Below are 17,586 nucleotides of genomic sequence, written 5' to 3'. Positions count from 1 at the left end.
TTCAATAACCTCTGTGCCACTTTCTTCACTATCGGAAGTGAAATATAATGACGAAGAATTTGATTTAAATCATATCAAAGACGGAGTACATTGAGATGAAATACTAGATTTAGTAAGGAATTATAAGCCAAATAAAATAAAAACATCTGCCCTGAAGATAACGATAGTGCTGATAGATCAACTTCCAATTCATTGCGCGCTGCAGCGTCCCCCCCTCCCCGCCCGCAGAGCAGCATGAAATTGATAAACAGATTTCGGAATGGTTAGATAAACAAAGGATTATTCCTTTATCCAATTTTTGCAGTAATTCCACTTTTTGTTTAATGGACATCGAAACACACGTTCGCTTTGTAGATCCTTTACATATTAGTAAATATATATCGGAAATTCTATTTGACATAATCGAAAGTTCAAGCTTACTTTTATAAAATTGCTCTAACAGTCTGCAAAAAATAATAAGCCGGATCCAATTCAAAGATTAAGGAACAACACAATCTGCAACATTAACTGAATTACATAATTTTAGCTTAGCTTATACCGTCCATTATACATTAAATGCGCATGTGTAAACATATTATGCGCATGCGTACATGCATATTCGCAGCCGTAAAGGTCTTACTTGCATGCATCAACGCGGAACATGCGCAGAAAGTTTGTAGCTTTGATTTCCGGATTATGGGTGTCCAAATTAACGACTTTTGACTGTATAATATTCCATATATTGTTAATACTATGTAAAAGTGAAAATTTACTTGTACATGTCACTGATACCAGTAGAAAACCTAAAAATAAATTTAAATATAAAATTGATAGCTTTGTAACCAAAAATGCATCAAATGTGGTAAAAACAAGAAAAGAATTAGGAAACAAATTCTAAACTTATATTTTACAGCTGTTAAGCAAATATACTTCATTTATAGGCCAAAGATTTAAGTATTTGAAATGTTATTGAGTTTGTTACTCAAGTCACAAAGTATTTTTGAAATCACCAACTTGCCCAAGTCAAATTTAGTGAACACAATAAAGATGGTTTAAATGTACCATCTCAAGAAGGTTGGAAGTAAGTATTCAACTGTGTTGAATGCTAGATATTAAACATTTCAATTTTCACACAAACTGTAAAAGAAAATCAAAACAGAGTAGAAAAGAATGTTAGTCAAAAGTGCTTAATATAATAGTTTTACAAAGTATGAAATAGAAAATAAAAACAAATTTCAAATTTGGGCTTCAAGATGCCCATATTCAGGTGGAAATGTATGTTATTCAAAAATTGATGGCTCTAGGTAACATTGTTTTATCACAATGTAAGAAACATGCATATATTTATGCAGATTCTTCATTATTTAATTTCTTTAAATATAATACAGGGCTCTATCATTTGGTGGCAACAATTAAAATAGTGAATCAATGCAAAACGAAACGAATAGTCCTTCTGGGCAAATTGCCCCTTTGGACTAATGATAGACCAATTCCCAGGGTTCATACACATTTCTGCACACGGAAATTAATTACTTTTAAGAATCATTAATGAAAAAAATTAAGGACCTATGAGCAAACGGGAACTGAATAAATTTAATTAAAAATATTATCTATGCCTGAATTTCACTTTTGTAATACCACTCTAAAAATAAAATAGATCCCTATGTGGTATGCATTATTACTAAACATGAATTAATTAATATAATTATTAATAAGTTTGAGAATAAAATAAACTTTATGCAATTTATCAAGTAGAATTAAATATTTTACACTTACAATAGTTGGGCATATTTGAAAGAAGATAAGTAACATTTACGTTTTACTAATAATTAGCTTTATGTTGATTTTTTTTTAATGCCTCATTTTGTCACATACTTGGTTTCGTAAATAGCATTTAGATTTTGTCAAACAGCATAAGTTAAAATAAGAAGTAAGATCATAATCAGCATGATTCATAACAAAAGACTGAATGTTGTCATCGCTGCTGCTAAGCTAGAGAGACACATGCTGATTCGAACAAACCTGAAAGGCCTGATGTATGCATGGTTGGCAAGTGTTGAAAGTCAGTCAGGCTCTTTTTGATGCAGTTAGTGTCATAGCCTTGTGTAAAGTTCCAGGGGTTACAACCCAGTTAATATACTTTAAGGTTCCAATAAGCCATTAAAGCAACAGAGGTGATAAGTTGTTTTGTATTATTTTAAGTCTCACTAGATGCAAAGAATACGTTTTACTTGAATTTTTACATTTTTGTATTTTATCTAGTGACCACAGTGGATTGGATTATTTATGGCAAAGCATACGAGGGCAATCTACCTAAAGGCCTACCCATGTGATAAGATATGAAGCATTTTTGATATTTTCCATGCTTGTGTCTAGTGAAAAGTAGAGAAAATAAAGGAAGATAAACATGTTAAGATTCTAGTATCAGAAGTAAAACATTCAAATATTATGTTTTCATTGTTCTTCCAGACGTTCTCCAAAAAGTAAGAAATTCATTGCAAACTTTCTGTAAAATACATCAATTACGTGTTGATACCATGGAGACATTTTTCATTTTGTCACATATTTCTCGAATCTTCTAGAATCGTGACTCTATAAATCTTGTCTTCAAATCCTTCTAAACTTTCCAAGATGCAATGTTTAAAATCCTAAAAAAAAAAAATTATCCCTACCAATTTTGTAACAGCAAAAGGTCAGAAATAGTTTGGGAAAAAAAGGGAGGGAAAAAGTGTAAAATTAATTTTATGGAGAAAAACTGATGCGTATTCTAAGAATTCTAAATACTCTGAGACAATTACATGAAAAAAACTCTTACTACGAAAAAAATTGTGCTTTATAGTATTATACCTTGTTTATTTTTCAGATTCAAAATATTGTATAATAAGTTACCAAAATGAAACTTTATAATATGACAACGAAAAATAAAAATGTTTTTAATGTTATTTTTTAAATATAATTTCAAAATATTACCATTATTTTAATGAAATTTATCAATGCTACGATGTTTTAAAAAAAAATCGTCGAAAAATTCTCAGATCTCGGAATTAAAAATTTTCTATAGAAGCTGATCTTAAAATCGCCAAAATGTTGATAAGTCACCAAATTTAGAACCATTTAATAAAAGAATTCACACCCCCAAAAGCAAAAAGTTGTTTAAGAGCTCTTTATTGGGGGGGGAAAATAAAAAAAAAAAAATGAATTTTGCTATGCTTATGTTTCACTTCTTGCTTAGAACCTCGAGTATCCCTCACTCTGATATTAGAAATAGAAACAAATTATCACCCATAAACCCATTCAAAAGATACGTCAGTGAATCACTAAAAATATTCCTCCAAAATGCTATTCACACTCAAAATGGCAGTTGTAAAAACAGACAGAAATTTCAGATGATTAAAATTAAGGACTTTCTGCTAATTTTGGCCAAAATTAAGGATTTTTAAGGACCAAAAATCGATTCCAAAAAATCTAAGGACTCTTAAGGACCGTACAAACCCTGATTCCATAATTTACCATTTGCAGAAGCATAAATTATTCCTGCTATTCCAAGATAGAATATTATATGGTAGAAAGCCCGAAATCTCTGAATTTGGGATGTTTCCGGATATTAGATCATCAGCTTAAATCTAGCAAGATGGCATGTAGAAATTATAAAATTAAAAATACGAAATTGTGATTTATGAAATAATGAGATATTTATGATCTAAAGGGTATCAAAATTTACAAAAAAAAAAAAAAAAAAGCTTAATATTTATTTGTTTACCTTATTAAACCTTTCTTTCAATGCAAGTTGTTTAAGTTGCTTCATTTTTTTGGTGCTAATACTTTCTCTTTAATTCTGTAGACAGACATAATCTCTTGTTTGGTTACATTGTTGAAGTCCTGTAACTACTGTTTCGAGAATTCCAACTAACTTGTCAATTGAAATTTTTTCGTTTTCAATAACTTCTCTGTCACTTTCTTCACTATCGGTAGCGGTATTTTCTGGATCTAGAACCATACTCCTGATTTTGCCATTCATTAATTGATTGATGATTGAGAACCATTGTCATCACAATGAAAAACTTCTTTTATATCATCTTCATTTATTACCGCCTCTTCACATTTCTTTACAAAATTCGTTATTGGAAAATTTCACCTTTGTTTTGCGATATCCAAAAACCTTCAAAATTAGTGGCTATCATCATCAAATTTACTATCATTCACTACACATATTTGGCTATGCATCATCAGCTTGGTTACTAACGACAAGTTGTTCCGATAAATTTTATCCTGCTTCTATCGCACACTAAGACAATTAAGCTTGAATTGTATTAGTTTAGTTATTTATTATACTTATATCTATTTCTTGCACATGCTTAAGGCTTATCACAGTTCTGAATAAATAAATTCCCACATATACTTAAGCCTTATTGAGGGCCGGCGCTAGATATCTTTCCGCCTGATGCAGTCTCTGTGGGTCCTAAATTCTGTGACTCGGTGTGGCCATATGAGCCCTGGCACTAGTTCTGGGTTTATGTCAATAATAAATCAGTTATTCTTAATTCAAATAGCCCTAAATGTAATCTTTGGGTCTATGAGTATCAACAAAATATATTTTTAGTATACGGAAAGAACTTTTTGGTAAATTTTTCCTCGTCAGAATTGTTTTCACATTTAACTTAAATCTGTAATCATCGCCAAGCGTAATGTCAACATAAAATGTTACCATACTGCTTTATTATTCAATTAATAACATAAAAAAGAAAAATTGTTTAGGAATCACTACATGAGTCATTACTCAAGTTGTCATGTTTTGATAAACATGCGTACAGAGTTGCCATAGCTCGCTTTGAAATCGCTGAGTTTGTTAATTAAAAATTTGTTAAAGTTTTACAAAGTATGAAATAGATAATAAAACAAATTCTAAATTTGGGCTTCCAGATGCCCATATTCGGGTGGAAATGTATGTTATTCAAAAATTGATGGCTGAGATGTGTGCCAAGCAGATGCACAGCAACGGAGCCAAATTACTGATCATACAAATTTATGCTAAAATTATTGTTTCTTCAATAACAAGGTATTTTATTTAGTGTCGAAGTGAAATTAAGAATCAGGACTCTCCAGATGTTTCATTATGCACGGAGGTGGGAATCAAATGCGCATGTGAAAGCATATGAGAAAAACGTTGTTGGTGGTTTTGAGGTCCGAATTTTAGATCATTCTGGATAATTGATGTCCGGATTTCGCCCTTTGTGCTGTACAATACAAAAATTATTGACAATGAACACTAAGAAATAATCCAATTCCCGCTCTTGTGTAGCTAAAAATGTTTTAATTTAATTATTTAAATTTTATGATACCAACCAAATTAAATTTTTTAAAATTTAATATGGATGATTATTCTGACTTCTGCTCGTCATACAATTTTCATTAATTTATCACAGCATACTATGCAGTATTGTACTTATTATTCTTGCATTCAAAATACAGTAAATGCTTTAATGATGATCATTTCCCTAACATGGACATTTTTTAAAACATAAATAAACACTAGTACTGAATGTCAACTCTTTAAGGCCATCTGCCTTTGATCATAAGTTGTTGACTTAAACAGAACTATAATATTTATTCATAGTTAGTGCCCTTCAGCATGCCTCTGGCAGTAATATATCATTCATTGACATAAAACAAATTAAATACAAATATTGACTAAATATACATTTGGTGAGTCTTTATAAAAATTTCCACAGATGTCCACAGTAGATTGAGATAATTCAAATCAAACAAAATTTTAAAAGAAAAATTATGCTAGAAATCAGTAGGGGTAGGGGAATGAAATTTGCAAGTTTAAATTTCAATAATTCAGTAAATTTAATTTATTTCTAGGAAATATTTCTTTACCACAGGTTAAACATTAAAAACTAGGAGATTTGGTGATGTATCAAGACGCATGATGGGAAACAAATAATCTCCAGGTAAAGCTAAAAGAATAGGAAACTATCCCATATGAAGGTTATTTCAAGAAATTGCTAATAAGAAATTTTAACCTTGAGGACAAGCGCAGAAGTTGGTGACGAAGGGTGAAATAAATGTCTAAAAGTATTATCCATGTACCAAAGTAAAATCTATGTATAATCAATACAGAAACAGAGGAGAGGCTGCTTTGTACACAGTCAGCAACAACAAATGCTTTGAAATGAATAAGAAAGGTTTTGTGTATGGGTATTTGGCTTCTATACCTGAAGATCATGAGTATTCATTTACAAGTCTCAGTTCACAAAAAAATGAGTGAGCCTTTTCTTAAGGCATATATTGCTTGATGATGAAAAAAGATTCTTTATGATAACGTTACTAAGAAAAAGGTAAATACAAAACAGAAGCCAAGTTTCGGAAAATAAGCAGGATAGCATCCAAAGAAGTTTTTGCTCTGCATGTGGTAAGAGATGGTTTGTTTCAAATTATTAAAAAATAGCCAAATCATTAAAGATAGTATCATTTTCATCTTAGGTACCTGAAATTGGTTTTAACCACCGACTGACTGCATCAATTAAAAAAGCTGAGATTTTTCAACAAGCAAATGCTAAATCCCAAAACCTATTCAGACCATAACAGCATTAACTTGCAGGGAAAATTTTTCTATGTTAACAGAAGATAGGAAATATAATAAATGAATATTTTGTGACAAAACTAAAAGAATTAAAACCATCAGATATGATTATTTGCAGCATATTATATTATAAAGTACCAATGAAAATCAAGTTTGAAACTGGGTATTGCCAAAACTGAACCTCAACAGCTTGTTTACATTTATAAATAAATTGAAAAAAGAAGATATAAAATGTTTAAAATAAACTATTCAGCAACAACACAAATATCACTTACCTTTTAATACTTTACTTTTTAACTTAGTTTCAAATAAAACGTGTTATTTATTTTCATCAATCACAACAACCAATAGTTACATATACTGCAGCATATAATCATAATCAACTTCAGGAGGTTTAATTTCTGGGAATCATGGCATCAAGAGTTTGCTTTATTAATAAATGAAAGTTTTGTTTCAAATGAAAGTTCTGTTTGATCAGCAAGACATTTCAGTTTTTAGTTAGTCCTTTAAGTATTAGAACTTGAAGTACGCATATTAACAGGTGTTGGAAAAGAGCAACTGCTAGAAGCAAGAGAATGGTTCACAGAAGTAAAGAATTTTGGTAAGCTATCAAGTTAATCACTAACTGAGGTATTATAATTGAGAATATTATAAATGAGGAGAATAGAAGTATGAATTCGTCAATAATTCCTCAATAAGACAGATTAAATTTGACAGTTAAGTATCTAATGCTTTCACAAATGACAACAAACTGGTGATTGGAAGATAAATGTATCTTATTTCCAGCAGTGGGAACACATTGCTTCAAAAATAGCCGAGTTTGTTGATTAAATTTGAAAAATCTTGCACTTTGCAAAATGACAAAACACTGGCATGTAGAAGATAAAAATATTTTATTATGAGCAGGGGCAACACAGTTTTAAACTGATGAGTTTCTAATCAGAAATTCTTTAAATTTGCACAAAATATAAAAAATTAAAAGAAGTTAAAATTCTAAACTTTGAGGTACATGTGTTCACATGAAGGACTACATTCAAAATCTGGTGGCTCTAGGTACCACATTTTCCCCACTGTGTGAGAAACATATATGTGTACAGATTATTCAAATAGAAAATATTATTATTAAAATGTAATATTTAATAAAAAAATTCTTCATTATTCAATAGAAATGAAAACTGTATTAGATTGCACTATGACTTAAACTAAATGTACTGATGACCTGATCTATGAACTGACAGTTAATGGTGTGGAACAGTACATTGAATTTGTATAAATTACTACAATAAAATTAAAGTGAAGGTCATTGCCTTATAGGCTGTCAGTAAATATGAATGATAATGCATGATAGTAAAGATGACAACTTATTAAGATAACGGATTAAGCAATGCACTGGAGTACCTTGAAAATTCAAGAAAGGAGTTTGACATAGACTTAGGATAAGTGAGGATACCTATGAGTATAAACACTTATAACAAGATAAACGATAGAAGACTAAATATTGAGAGGCGGGATGAAAAGATAGTTAAATTTCAGTTGAAAAGTAGGGGGAAAAATCTATCATTGTATCCCACTTATCAATTTCATGATCTATTAGTTATTTTGCATTTTGTCTAATTCAATAAACGAAAGAGAGAAAGATGCAGTCGTCATTTTTAATATTGGTTACCCATAGTTTGGTTATAATCTCTCAAATAGTACCCCCATACCAACATAAATCATGGTGTGTAATAAAGAACAGAAAAGGATGACAAAGATACCACATTATAAAACAGATAAAAATAATACAACATAAATGTTACTGCAATGCTCTAGAAATCTAACTCAAATGTTAAATTTTCACGAAAACATTTGTCTTAAAAGGTTAAGACTATGAAGGATCCATAGAATTAATCACATAGTTAGTTAATGGGAAAAAGAAGAGACAAGCTATGTTACTGTGCTTGTATTCAATGATACAATGTTCATCCACTATATTGGGAGAAAAATGTAGTTTAAAACTAAGAGATAATGAACATAAAGTCATATTGAAAGCAATAACTTTCAATTTTTGAAGTGAAAAGAATAAAAGGCAGATTAAAAAGAAGAATTTTTTTTATTATTATTTCTTTAACAGAGTGATAAGAAGTTTGTTTGAGAGGAAAAAGATCTTGGATATCTCATAGTATTGAACAACCATTTATGATCAGATCTGAAATGTCAAAAAATGAAACAGAATCAAACAGTTCAAGTTGAAAACTGCATTTGAGTAGTTGGTTGTCAATTAATAAGATATTTGTTAAATGATATTCTTGATATCATCAGCAACAGAAAAAAGAATTTTAACTCTCTATTTGGATAACTACAAACTACCTAATTGTAGAATTTGAAACATTTTTTTATTTTGTGTTTTAAACACTTTATTTCATTTTTAACTACATATGTATCCCCCCCCCATATGAGAAAAGTTAATTAAACTATCTGGATTCAAAATTAAGTCATACAAAATGAAATGAAGATGTAATTATTATATTTAATTTTAAAGAATCTTCTAAGTGATTATCAGCAAAGAAAACTAAAATATCAAATGCTAATGGAAAATACAGGTTAAGGTACCTTTGGAGCATTGAGCTGAAGAGAACCTCTCCAAATCACTGAACCTATATTTGAATCAATTTTATCTTCAATGATTTTCCCGTTTAGTATTTCACACCATTCTTTTAATTTAGAACAATACTTTACTGTTATTATAGTTGTATGAGCTTCATGCCATTTCAGGAGTCTATACAAAGCACTTGCAAACTCAGGTTCATCACTAAAATAAGAAATATTACAAATAGAGCTGAAGAAATTTCATTCCATTTCAAAAGTCTACTTAATCATGACTGAAATAAGAAACGCTGGAAATATAAAAACAGCAAAAATTGCATTTTGCATTTAGTGTTAACAAACATACAAAAATAAATGTAACAAAAACATATTAACTGAACAAAAATGAGGAATTGAAATCATATTGTTTCATTATTAATTATTAAGAACACAACTTAATCCTCTTTATAACATTATCACACATTATAAAACTTGTGTATACATAAAGTGTTGTTCAAAAATGTGAAAAATATCATTAACCACTAATATTTACTCAGCTAGATGAAACTAAATTTATTTTTGTGACATTATTTGATTTCATTAGAAGCATTGTATATAATTGGAACCACAATTTAAATCTTGTCTAGGGCCCACAAGAGCTTAATTCAGCAATAGATTCCAAAACCTATGGGAAATACCCTACATATTTATAACGGCATAGTATATTTATATAAAATAATTAGCATGTAATACATTAACAGTGACCAGTCTCATTAACCTCCACTGGCTCATTGATTAGCTGACTGGTAACTTTTTTTTTTTTTTTCAGAAAAAGAAAAATTTTTAATACAGAATTTCAGTATTTTGTGAAAAATCTCCTAATTTGGGAGAATCTCTTTGATTTGGGATGCGCAAATTCTACCTCTTTTAAGCAAAATTTGATTTGATGGTGTCAGAATCTCTTTGATGACAGTAAGTCTTGAGTCATGGAAGTTATCTTTAGTCGAGAGGACAATTACAAATTATTTTATTGCAAAGCCACAAGTCTAATGCAGACCAAAAGTACTCATAAAATCTTAGAAAACAATAGGAAAAAGCGCATGTGTAAGATTGAAAAAGAGAAATCTTACTATAAGATAAATACTATATACTTTACTTAAATTGTTAAATAATGTACAGCTGTTGTAAACTTATAAACTATAACGTACAGCTGTCATATTTGCTTCCAATCAAATTGATGTTAATGACCAAACAAAATGTCTAGTTCTTTCAGTTAATACTATAGTAGGTGATAATAATTATAGTCTTATTTTAGACACTAAAGAACAGCTTCAATTTTAAATCTTTTACTCTATTCTATTAAAAAAAGAAAGAAACAAATCGATCGGAATAATCTTGCACATTTTTTCTGAAAATAAAAGCATTTCTAGATCTAGCAAAATTTGTGTGTATTATTATCTTTAGAACTGATTACTATTATTTTATTTATGGAATCAGCAGCTTAACTTTTTCTGAGCTTTTTTAGTTGTATGTTAGCAACTAATCTAAATAAGTCTGTTTGTAAAGCAAATACTGCTTTTACAAATGATCTTTCAAAGTTATTATTTTGCAAGTTTTAATGAATTAGATTAATGGTAAACAATTCTTTGTCATGTAATGCATGGTGGAGTGCATATAGAATGACTTATTTGTGGCTGAATATTATATTTGCAAAGACAAACACATGAAGAGGTTTCTATGTACTAGGTGAAGAAGTCTATGTACTAGTGAAGAAGTCTATGTTATCCAAAGGTGCATAAAGTTTGGTACATAAAAATATTTATTAAACTAAATTCCACCTTATTCTCCGTCACCCTCAACAATCTCCATTACAGTATTTTGAAGGGCTATTCTAATGACTGAGAATTGTTTATGAAACCATCTTTTATTAATGTCTCAGTAGCTCCTTGGAGCTAAATCTTTTCTATCACAGCTTCATTTTTATTTTAGTGAAGAGAAATAACAGAGAGCTAGTTCTGTTAAGGACAGCTATTACAGCAATACATTTTATGGCACAAATGTTCTAGAAATACTTCTCATGTTCATTTTGTCCAGTAAAATTTGCTGACAATTGTCAGATGAGAATATGGTAATCTTACACACATCATGAAACTTTTGCCTATGATGTTACAGGATGATTTTATTAATTTTTTCAGTGTTTTTAGGAATTGTGTTTGTAAAGAAATCCATTAGGCTAAATGCATTTTATAAGTTTCTGCATCACTTTTTTGCTGTAATAGAATATAATGTACACTTTCTGTTTTTCTGTGTTGCTTATTTTTATGGCAACAAAGTCACAAAATACACTATTACAATAAAACAATTGTTAAGATGGATTTGTTAAAGCCAATTTAAATTTTCTTCATTCTTGAGAAGGTCATTCTTAACATGAATTACATATTATAATTAGTGCAATCTGTGCAGCTGTTCTTGATCCCATTTATATCTGTTCTATATCTTTGTAACAATTAACTACAATGCCTTTAAGATGAAAACTTTCTTCAGAATGATTTGTTTTAGTTTATCTTAATTTTGATTGTTTAATAACTTCCTAAAACATTTACTGGCTGAAGCTTTACGTAAGTATCAGCATAATTTGTGCTACATAAAAATTACATGATATGGATTAATTTTGAAATGATGCAGTTTAGAGAAATTTATTATAAGCAACTTTTATTTTTAAGTTAGAAACAGAAGAAGGCCAAATTAAAACAAATGTCTATTGCAAATTACAGTTAGAATTTTGGATTTACATACTTTTTAATCTTGCACAGTTTTACAATTACAGCTATTGATCAGCTTTTAAAACAGTTAATTTTTTTGTTTTAGGTTTTATCTCAAAAAATTGATTAATAATATCTTTCTAATATAGCCATTTGAGAGTACCGTACTTTACAACAAGCGTTATGAAAGGCCTTAGTCTTTAGTACCCTATTAAATTTCTAGAGCAATTTTAAATAATTTTAAAACAGAAAAAGGTCTCTCGCCTGTTGCATTACTTATTACAATAGTTAATTCTTAACAATATTTTGGTATAACAAAACAAAAATGCAATATGTAATTTTGTTATTACTTATGAACTGATATATATCATTCTGGCTTCACAGTGCTTATTTTCTTATTAAAATAAATTGCATCTGCCCATGTCTAGTCCCTTAACATCAATGACACTGAAGTAAACTCTTTTCAGTTTATATTTCATGACAGTTTCAATACAAACTGTGTCATAAATAACACAGAATGTATTTGTTTTAAGATCTGTGACCAGGTATGTTGATATCATGTTGTATAATATGATAAAATATGATGTTGGATAATACAAATGCCTCATTTTCAGTTTTTTGTTATATCTACTCCTCAAATCATATATTACAGCAATAAACTTTGTAAACAAACATATACAGGTTGTTAAATTTTTACTAGAATCTTACAGGAATGTGCTGCACACATTTATCCTTATCAGTATTTTGTCCCATATAACAGTCATTAGAACAAACTCCAATTTTTTTCTTAATTTGTTCTTCTTCCATTTGAATAGATGGATTTTTCAATTCATCTTGGGCAAAAAAAGAAGGAAATTCAGATTTCACTAAATCCATCTTAAATTGCTTTTCTTGTATCTGCTCCACATGACCACCCAGTCTCTTAACTGTGAAAGTTATCTCATTCTCGACAAACTTAGATTCTAAAGTGCTCCAAAAGTTAAGCAACACAGAAAAAAGACTGCATAAATTATTTTTACTAATTTAAAATACTTGCAAATATCAATACTGAGTGGCAGTATTTCCTACTAAATTAAATGAATATGCTGCAAAAAGCACATTAATTATATTACTTAATTTTAGCTCACAAACCTTTTGACTGACCTCACATTTTTCCCACATTATTGTAGCTTCAGCCTTTGCAGTCTTTATCCTTTGTTTCTAACAAATTAGCTGCTCAGGTAATGTTTCTCTAAAGCATCAGTAAGCGAATAAATGGTAGATAAAACATTCCTCTATATATTGACCATTATTCCAACATATAGTATGATATTATAAATTGATCAATATGCATTAGATCAAGCATGGAATTAATAACTATGGCCCAATACTTTGATTTCTTAAAATCAGATTTAAAACTCATCAATTTTTCACTAATATTTTCATTTCATTTACCAAACACAGTCAAAAGTAAATAATTTACATTTCCTTTTCTTTTGAGGCATATTTTTTACATAAGATCCTAAATTTCATCAAATTCCAGTATTCTAATGCAGTTTCCACTAGATCCAATTGATAATATGGAACACTCATTATCAGCATGAAATGGAAGTAAATATTCACCTAAAAGTTTTATAATTGCAATGACTCTTTGAAAATGCCTTTCTCTAATATATTTCTTTCATCCAATCCAAGTGGTTTCAATGTTTGTAAGAAGACAACTGTGCATAGAACATTTTTACAGTGAATGGTGTTACGGAAAGTGCATATTACTGAGTATTCACATCGTTCAACTCTTATTTCAACATTTTCCCACTCTTCTGTTCCTCAATAAACAATGTACTGATGAAAGAAAAAGTTTGACAAATACATAGCAATAAATTAATTTGCTCTTTTTACTGCACACACTCCATTCTTTTCCAATTTTTTTTCAGCATTTACTTTTGTATGACAAAATGCATCTGTTTTAATGATCTTTTCCGAACATTGCTGCTTTTTGATTTACTTTTCTTTTTCCTTTTTTCTGACATAAATTGATCTATATTTCTAAGTTCTGTTTCTTCATTAATAAGAATTATTAACATTTTTGTTACTTTTTTTTTTTTTTTTGTGTGTGTGTGTGTGTGTATGTGTGTGTGTGTGTGTGTGTGTGTGTGTCTGTATGTGTAATAAACTTATAAAATACATTTTATTGGCTTTAACATCCAATTTTTTACTACTACTTTTTTGGCTTAGCATCCAATTTTTTTTCAGAATTATTTTTCATTTTTGAGATCCTGACTTATGTTGATAGTTCATATCACATGTTACAATAGCAATTGTAGTTTCAAACAGACAAACAATGAACATCCATATTCAGTATGCATATTTCGAGTTATCATCTTAATCATGTAGAGTTTTTATATGTTAGATATGTGCTCAGTGATGATTACAAGATGTACACAAGCATCGTTTATTCTACATTGCTAATCTACTATTCTATATAACAATTATGATTAATGATAATAATAGATACAGTTACATATATAACATCTCCCTTTTTTTATCAAAAATAATAATAATAGTAAAATTAAATATATTCTTTTAAATAATAAGTTTCTTAATAGTCTTACCAGATCGAGTAACGTAGTTATGTCCATTTGAAAAATTTTATGATATTATACCTCTTTCAGTATTTGGTGACACAACACTTCTGTTAAGTTTTAATAGACTTACAGGCACATCTAAATTTGAAGTGCTCCTGCTATTCTCAGGTATTTCGAGTTCATCTATAACTTCATTTTCATAGTTGTTTTACATTGCAAACTCTTTCTGATTAGTTTCTTCAAGAATGTCTCTTCAGTTTCTTTCTACTATTCTTCTACCTGTTCCTAAAATCCAGTATGAACATGGTCTTTCTGCTTCTTCTATAATTTACCCTTTTTCATTTAGATTTTTCACTTTCTCTTTTATGTACACATGATCTCCTACCTTCAGTGGTTTAATGGTTTGCATTCCTATCATAATAACTTTTTTGTAAGGTTTGTCTCTTCAATAAATGTTGTTTATGGTCTTCATATCGTTTAGCTTGGACGAAATTCTCTTTTATAGGCGGCATCAATCCATTTACTTTTCTTCCAAACACCAATTCTCAAGGTGACTTAATTTCATCTGAAATAGGAGAGTTAGGATATTCCAGTAATACTAAATATGGATCCTTGTTGTCAACTACAGCTCTTTCTAACATTCACTTGACAGTTTGAATATATCTTTCAACCATTCCATTAGATTGTGGGTAATTTGGACTTGAAGTTCTGGTTTCAAAATTCCATCTTCTTGCAAATTCTTTAAATTTATTGCAACTATATTGTGGACCATTATCCGAATATACTATTTTCAGAATACCATGTCTTGCAAAAAGTGATTTCAATTGCTTTATCAATGCTACACTTGACAAATCTTCCAAATGTCCAATTTCAACATATTTGCTAAAATAATCTATAACTATTACATAATCCCATCCTTGAAGGTAAAAGAGATTGGTTCCCAATACTTCCCATGGACCATTAGGTATTTCTTTAGACATCACTGGTTCTTTAGTATTAGCTTTTCGTAAACTTAAACATGTTTGACAATTCAGCACCAAATCTTGAATTTCTTTTGACATTCCTGGCCAATATAATATTTCTCTTGCTTTGATCTTGCATTTTACTACTCCTAATAACCATAATGAAGTATGCTTAACATATCTTTTCGTAAACTTCTTGGTACAACAACACAGGAATTTTTAAATATTAATCCATTTGCTTCTGATAGTTCTTCTCTGAAGATAAAATATGGTTTTGCCAGTTCTAGAACCATACATTTCTCATCTGACCATCCAGTTTTAATTAATTTTCTTAAAACTTGTAGTTCTTCATCTTTTTCTGTTTCCAGTTCAAAAACTTCCATTTTGCCTTTAGACAATGGTATACATTCTACAACTAATCCAACATGAGCTTCTATGTCTCCTTCAAAGAATTCAGATCCTTTATCAGTGACAATGCATCTTGATAATGTATCCGCTATAAAAAGTTCTTTTCCTGGTTTATATTTTATCTCAAACGGATACGGCTGTAATCTTATATGCATTCTTTGTAATTTTACAAGGCATTTATTTAACGGCCTTTTTGAAAATTGATTCAACGGCTTATGGTCACCGTAATATACTTTCCAAATATATACTGGTGAAATTTTTCACATGCAAATACAATAGCTAAAGTTTCCTTTTCAATTTTAGCATAATTCTTCTGTGTATCTGTTAATGCCTTAGATGCATATGCTACTGGCAAATTATTCTGCAGTAAGACTGCTCCTAGTCATTCTTGAGATGCATCTACAGATAAAACTACTGGCATATTTATATCATAATACTGTAAAACTGGTTTATTTACTAAGACATCTTTTAGTCTTCTAAATGCTTTTTTGTGTGTTGCATTCCAGTTCCAGATAACTTGTTTTCTCAACAAATCTCTTAAACATGATGTCAATTCTGATACATTAGGTATAAATCTAGAAACATATGCAATCATTCCTAGGAAAGTTTCTAATTCTTTGACATTTTTTTGGTGGTTTTATATCTAGAATTTTAATTTTGTCTTCATCTGGTTTTAAACCATCTTTAGAAAATATATGTCCCATACATTTCACTTCATTCAGCCCAAATTTACATTTATTTAAATTAAATTTAACATTCTTTTCTCTGGCTCAGTCCAACAGCTTTTTTAATCTTAAATCATGTTCTTTTTTATCTTTAGCACAAACTAATGAATCATCTATATATATTTGAACTCCTTATAAATCACTAAAAATTTCAGAAAAACTCCTGGTGATGAATTCAGTCCATATGGCAACATCAAAAAACAATATCTACCAAACAGAGTATTAAATGTAGTAAATTCACAACTTGAATCTGACAGTTTAATTTGCCAAAATACTTTGTTTGCATCTAAAATACTAAACACTTTTGTATTTGTCATTTGAGATGAAATTTCTTCAAAGGCTGGTATGTGATAATGTTCTCTCAGTATATTTTGGTTAAAGTGCTAAGGATGTAAACACACACTTAAATTACCATCCTTTTTCCTTACTTCCACTAATGAATTCACGAATTTTGTTGTTTGGTTAACTTTCTTTATAATACCATCTTTTTCCATTCTTGCTAATTCCTTTTTTAATGGATTTAATAAGCTAAGTGGAATTTTCCTACAGGATTCTATTTTACCAACAGCTCCTGGTTTTACACTCATGTCCATAAATTAAGGATAATTCGGAGTCACGCGGAAATCGAACTCTAAAATAAATATATCACCTGTAAAATCACTACACACATCTTCAAGAATCATATGCAAATTTCATGAAGTAACCAGATGACACAGATGGTACGTCACAATGACGAGAGTGTAAGAGAGTGATATATAAGGAATACAGGCAAAGAAGTAAAATTGTTCGCAAACGCTTTTTAAGCATTTCAGTGCAATAACCAAATAGTTATGACAAAAGTATGCATTTGGATGATTTTTTACGTGGTAGAATTATCGGCAGTCTGGAATGTGTGCGTACCCAACTGGAAGTATCAGACGAACTTGGAATTGCCCAGAGTGTCATCTCCAGGCTTTGGCAACGATTCCAAGATGATGGTAATGTGAGTAGACGTTACAGCACAGGTCGCCCCAGAGTTACAACGCCGAATGAGAA

At 29.7% G+C, this 17,586-nt stretch overlaps 1 protein-coding gene across 2 annotated transcripts in view; it reads right to left on the bottom strand.

Moving 5' to 3' along the window:
• The window catches only part of LOC118205678 (mdm2-binding protein-like), a 156,665-nt gene that overhangs the window by 101,105 nt on the left and 37,974 nt on the right, over positions 1-17,586 (bottom strand). For both annotated transcript variants that reach the window (XM_035377972.2, XM_085827615.1), the window contains exon 6: positions 9,158-9,356. In XM_035377972.2, coding sequence (XP_035233863.2) covers positions 9,158-9,356 — 199 coding nt within the window. The remainder of the gene's footprint in view (positions 1-9,157; positions 9,357-17,586) is intronic.

This window comes from Stegodyphus dumicola, chromosome 12, assembly GCF_044657685.1.
Source record: "Stegodyphus dumicola isolate Sdum_Otavi_A_Nest chromosome 12, ASM4465768v1".
Taxonomy (NCBI): Eukaryota; Metazoa; Arthropoda; class Arachnida; order Araneae; family Eresidae; genus Stegodyphus; species Stegodyphus dumicola.
Note: the sequence above shows the minus strand (reverse complement) of the source record. Positions and strands in the feature narration are given on the sequence as shown.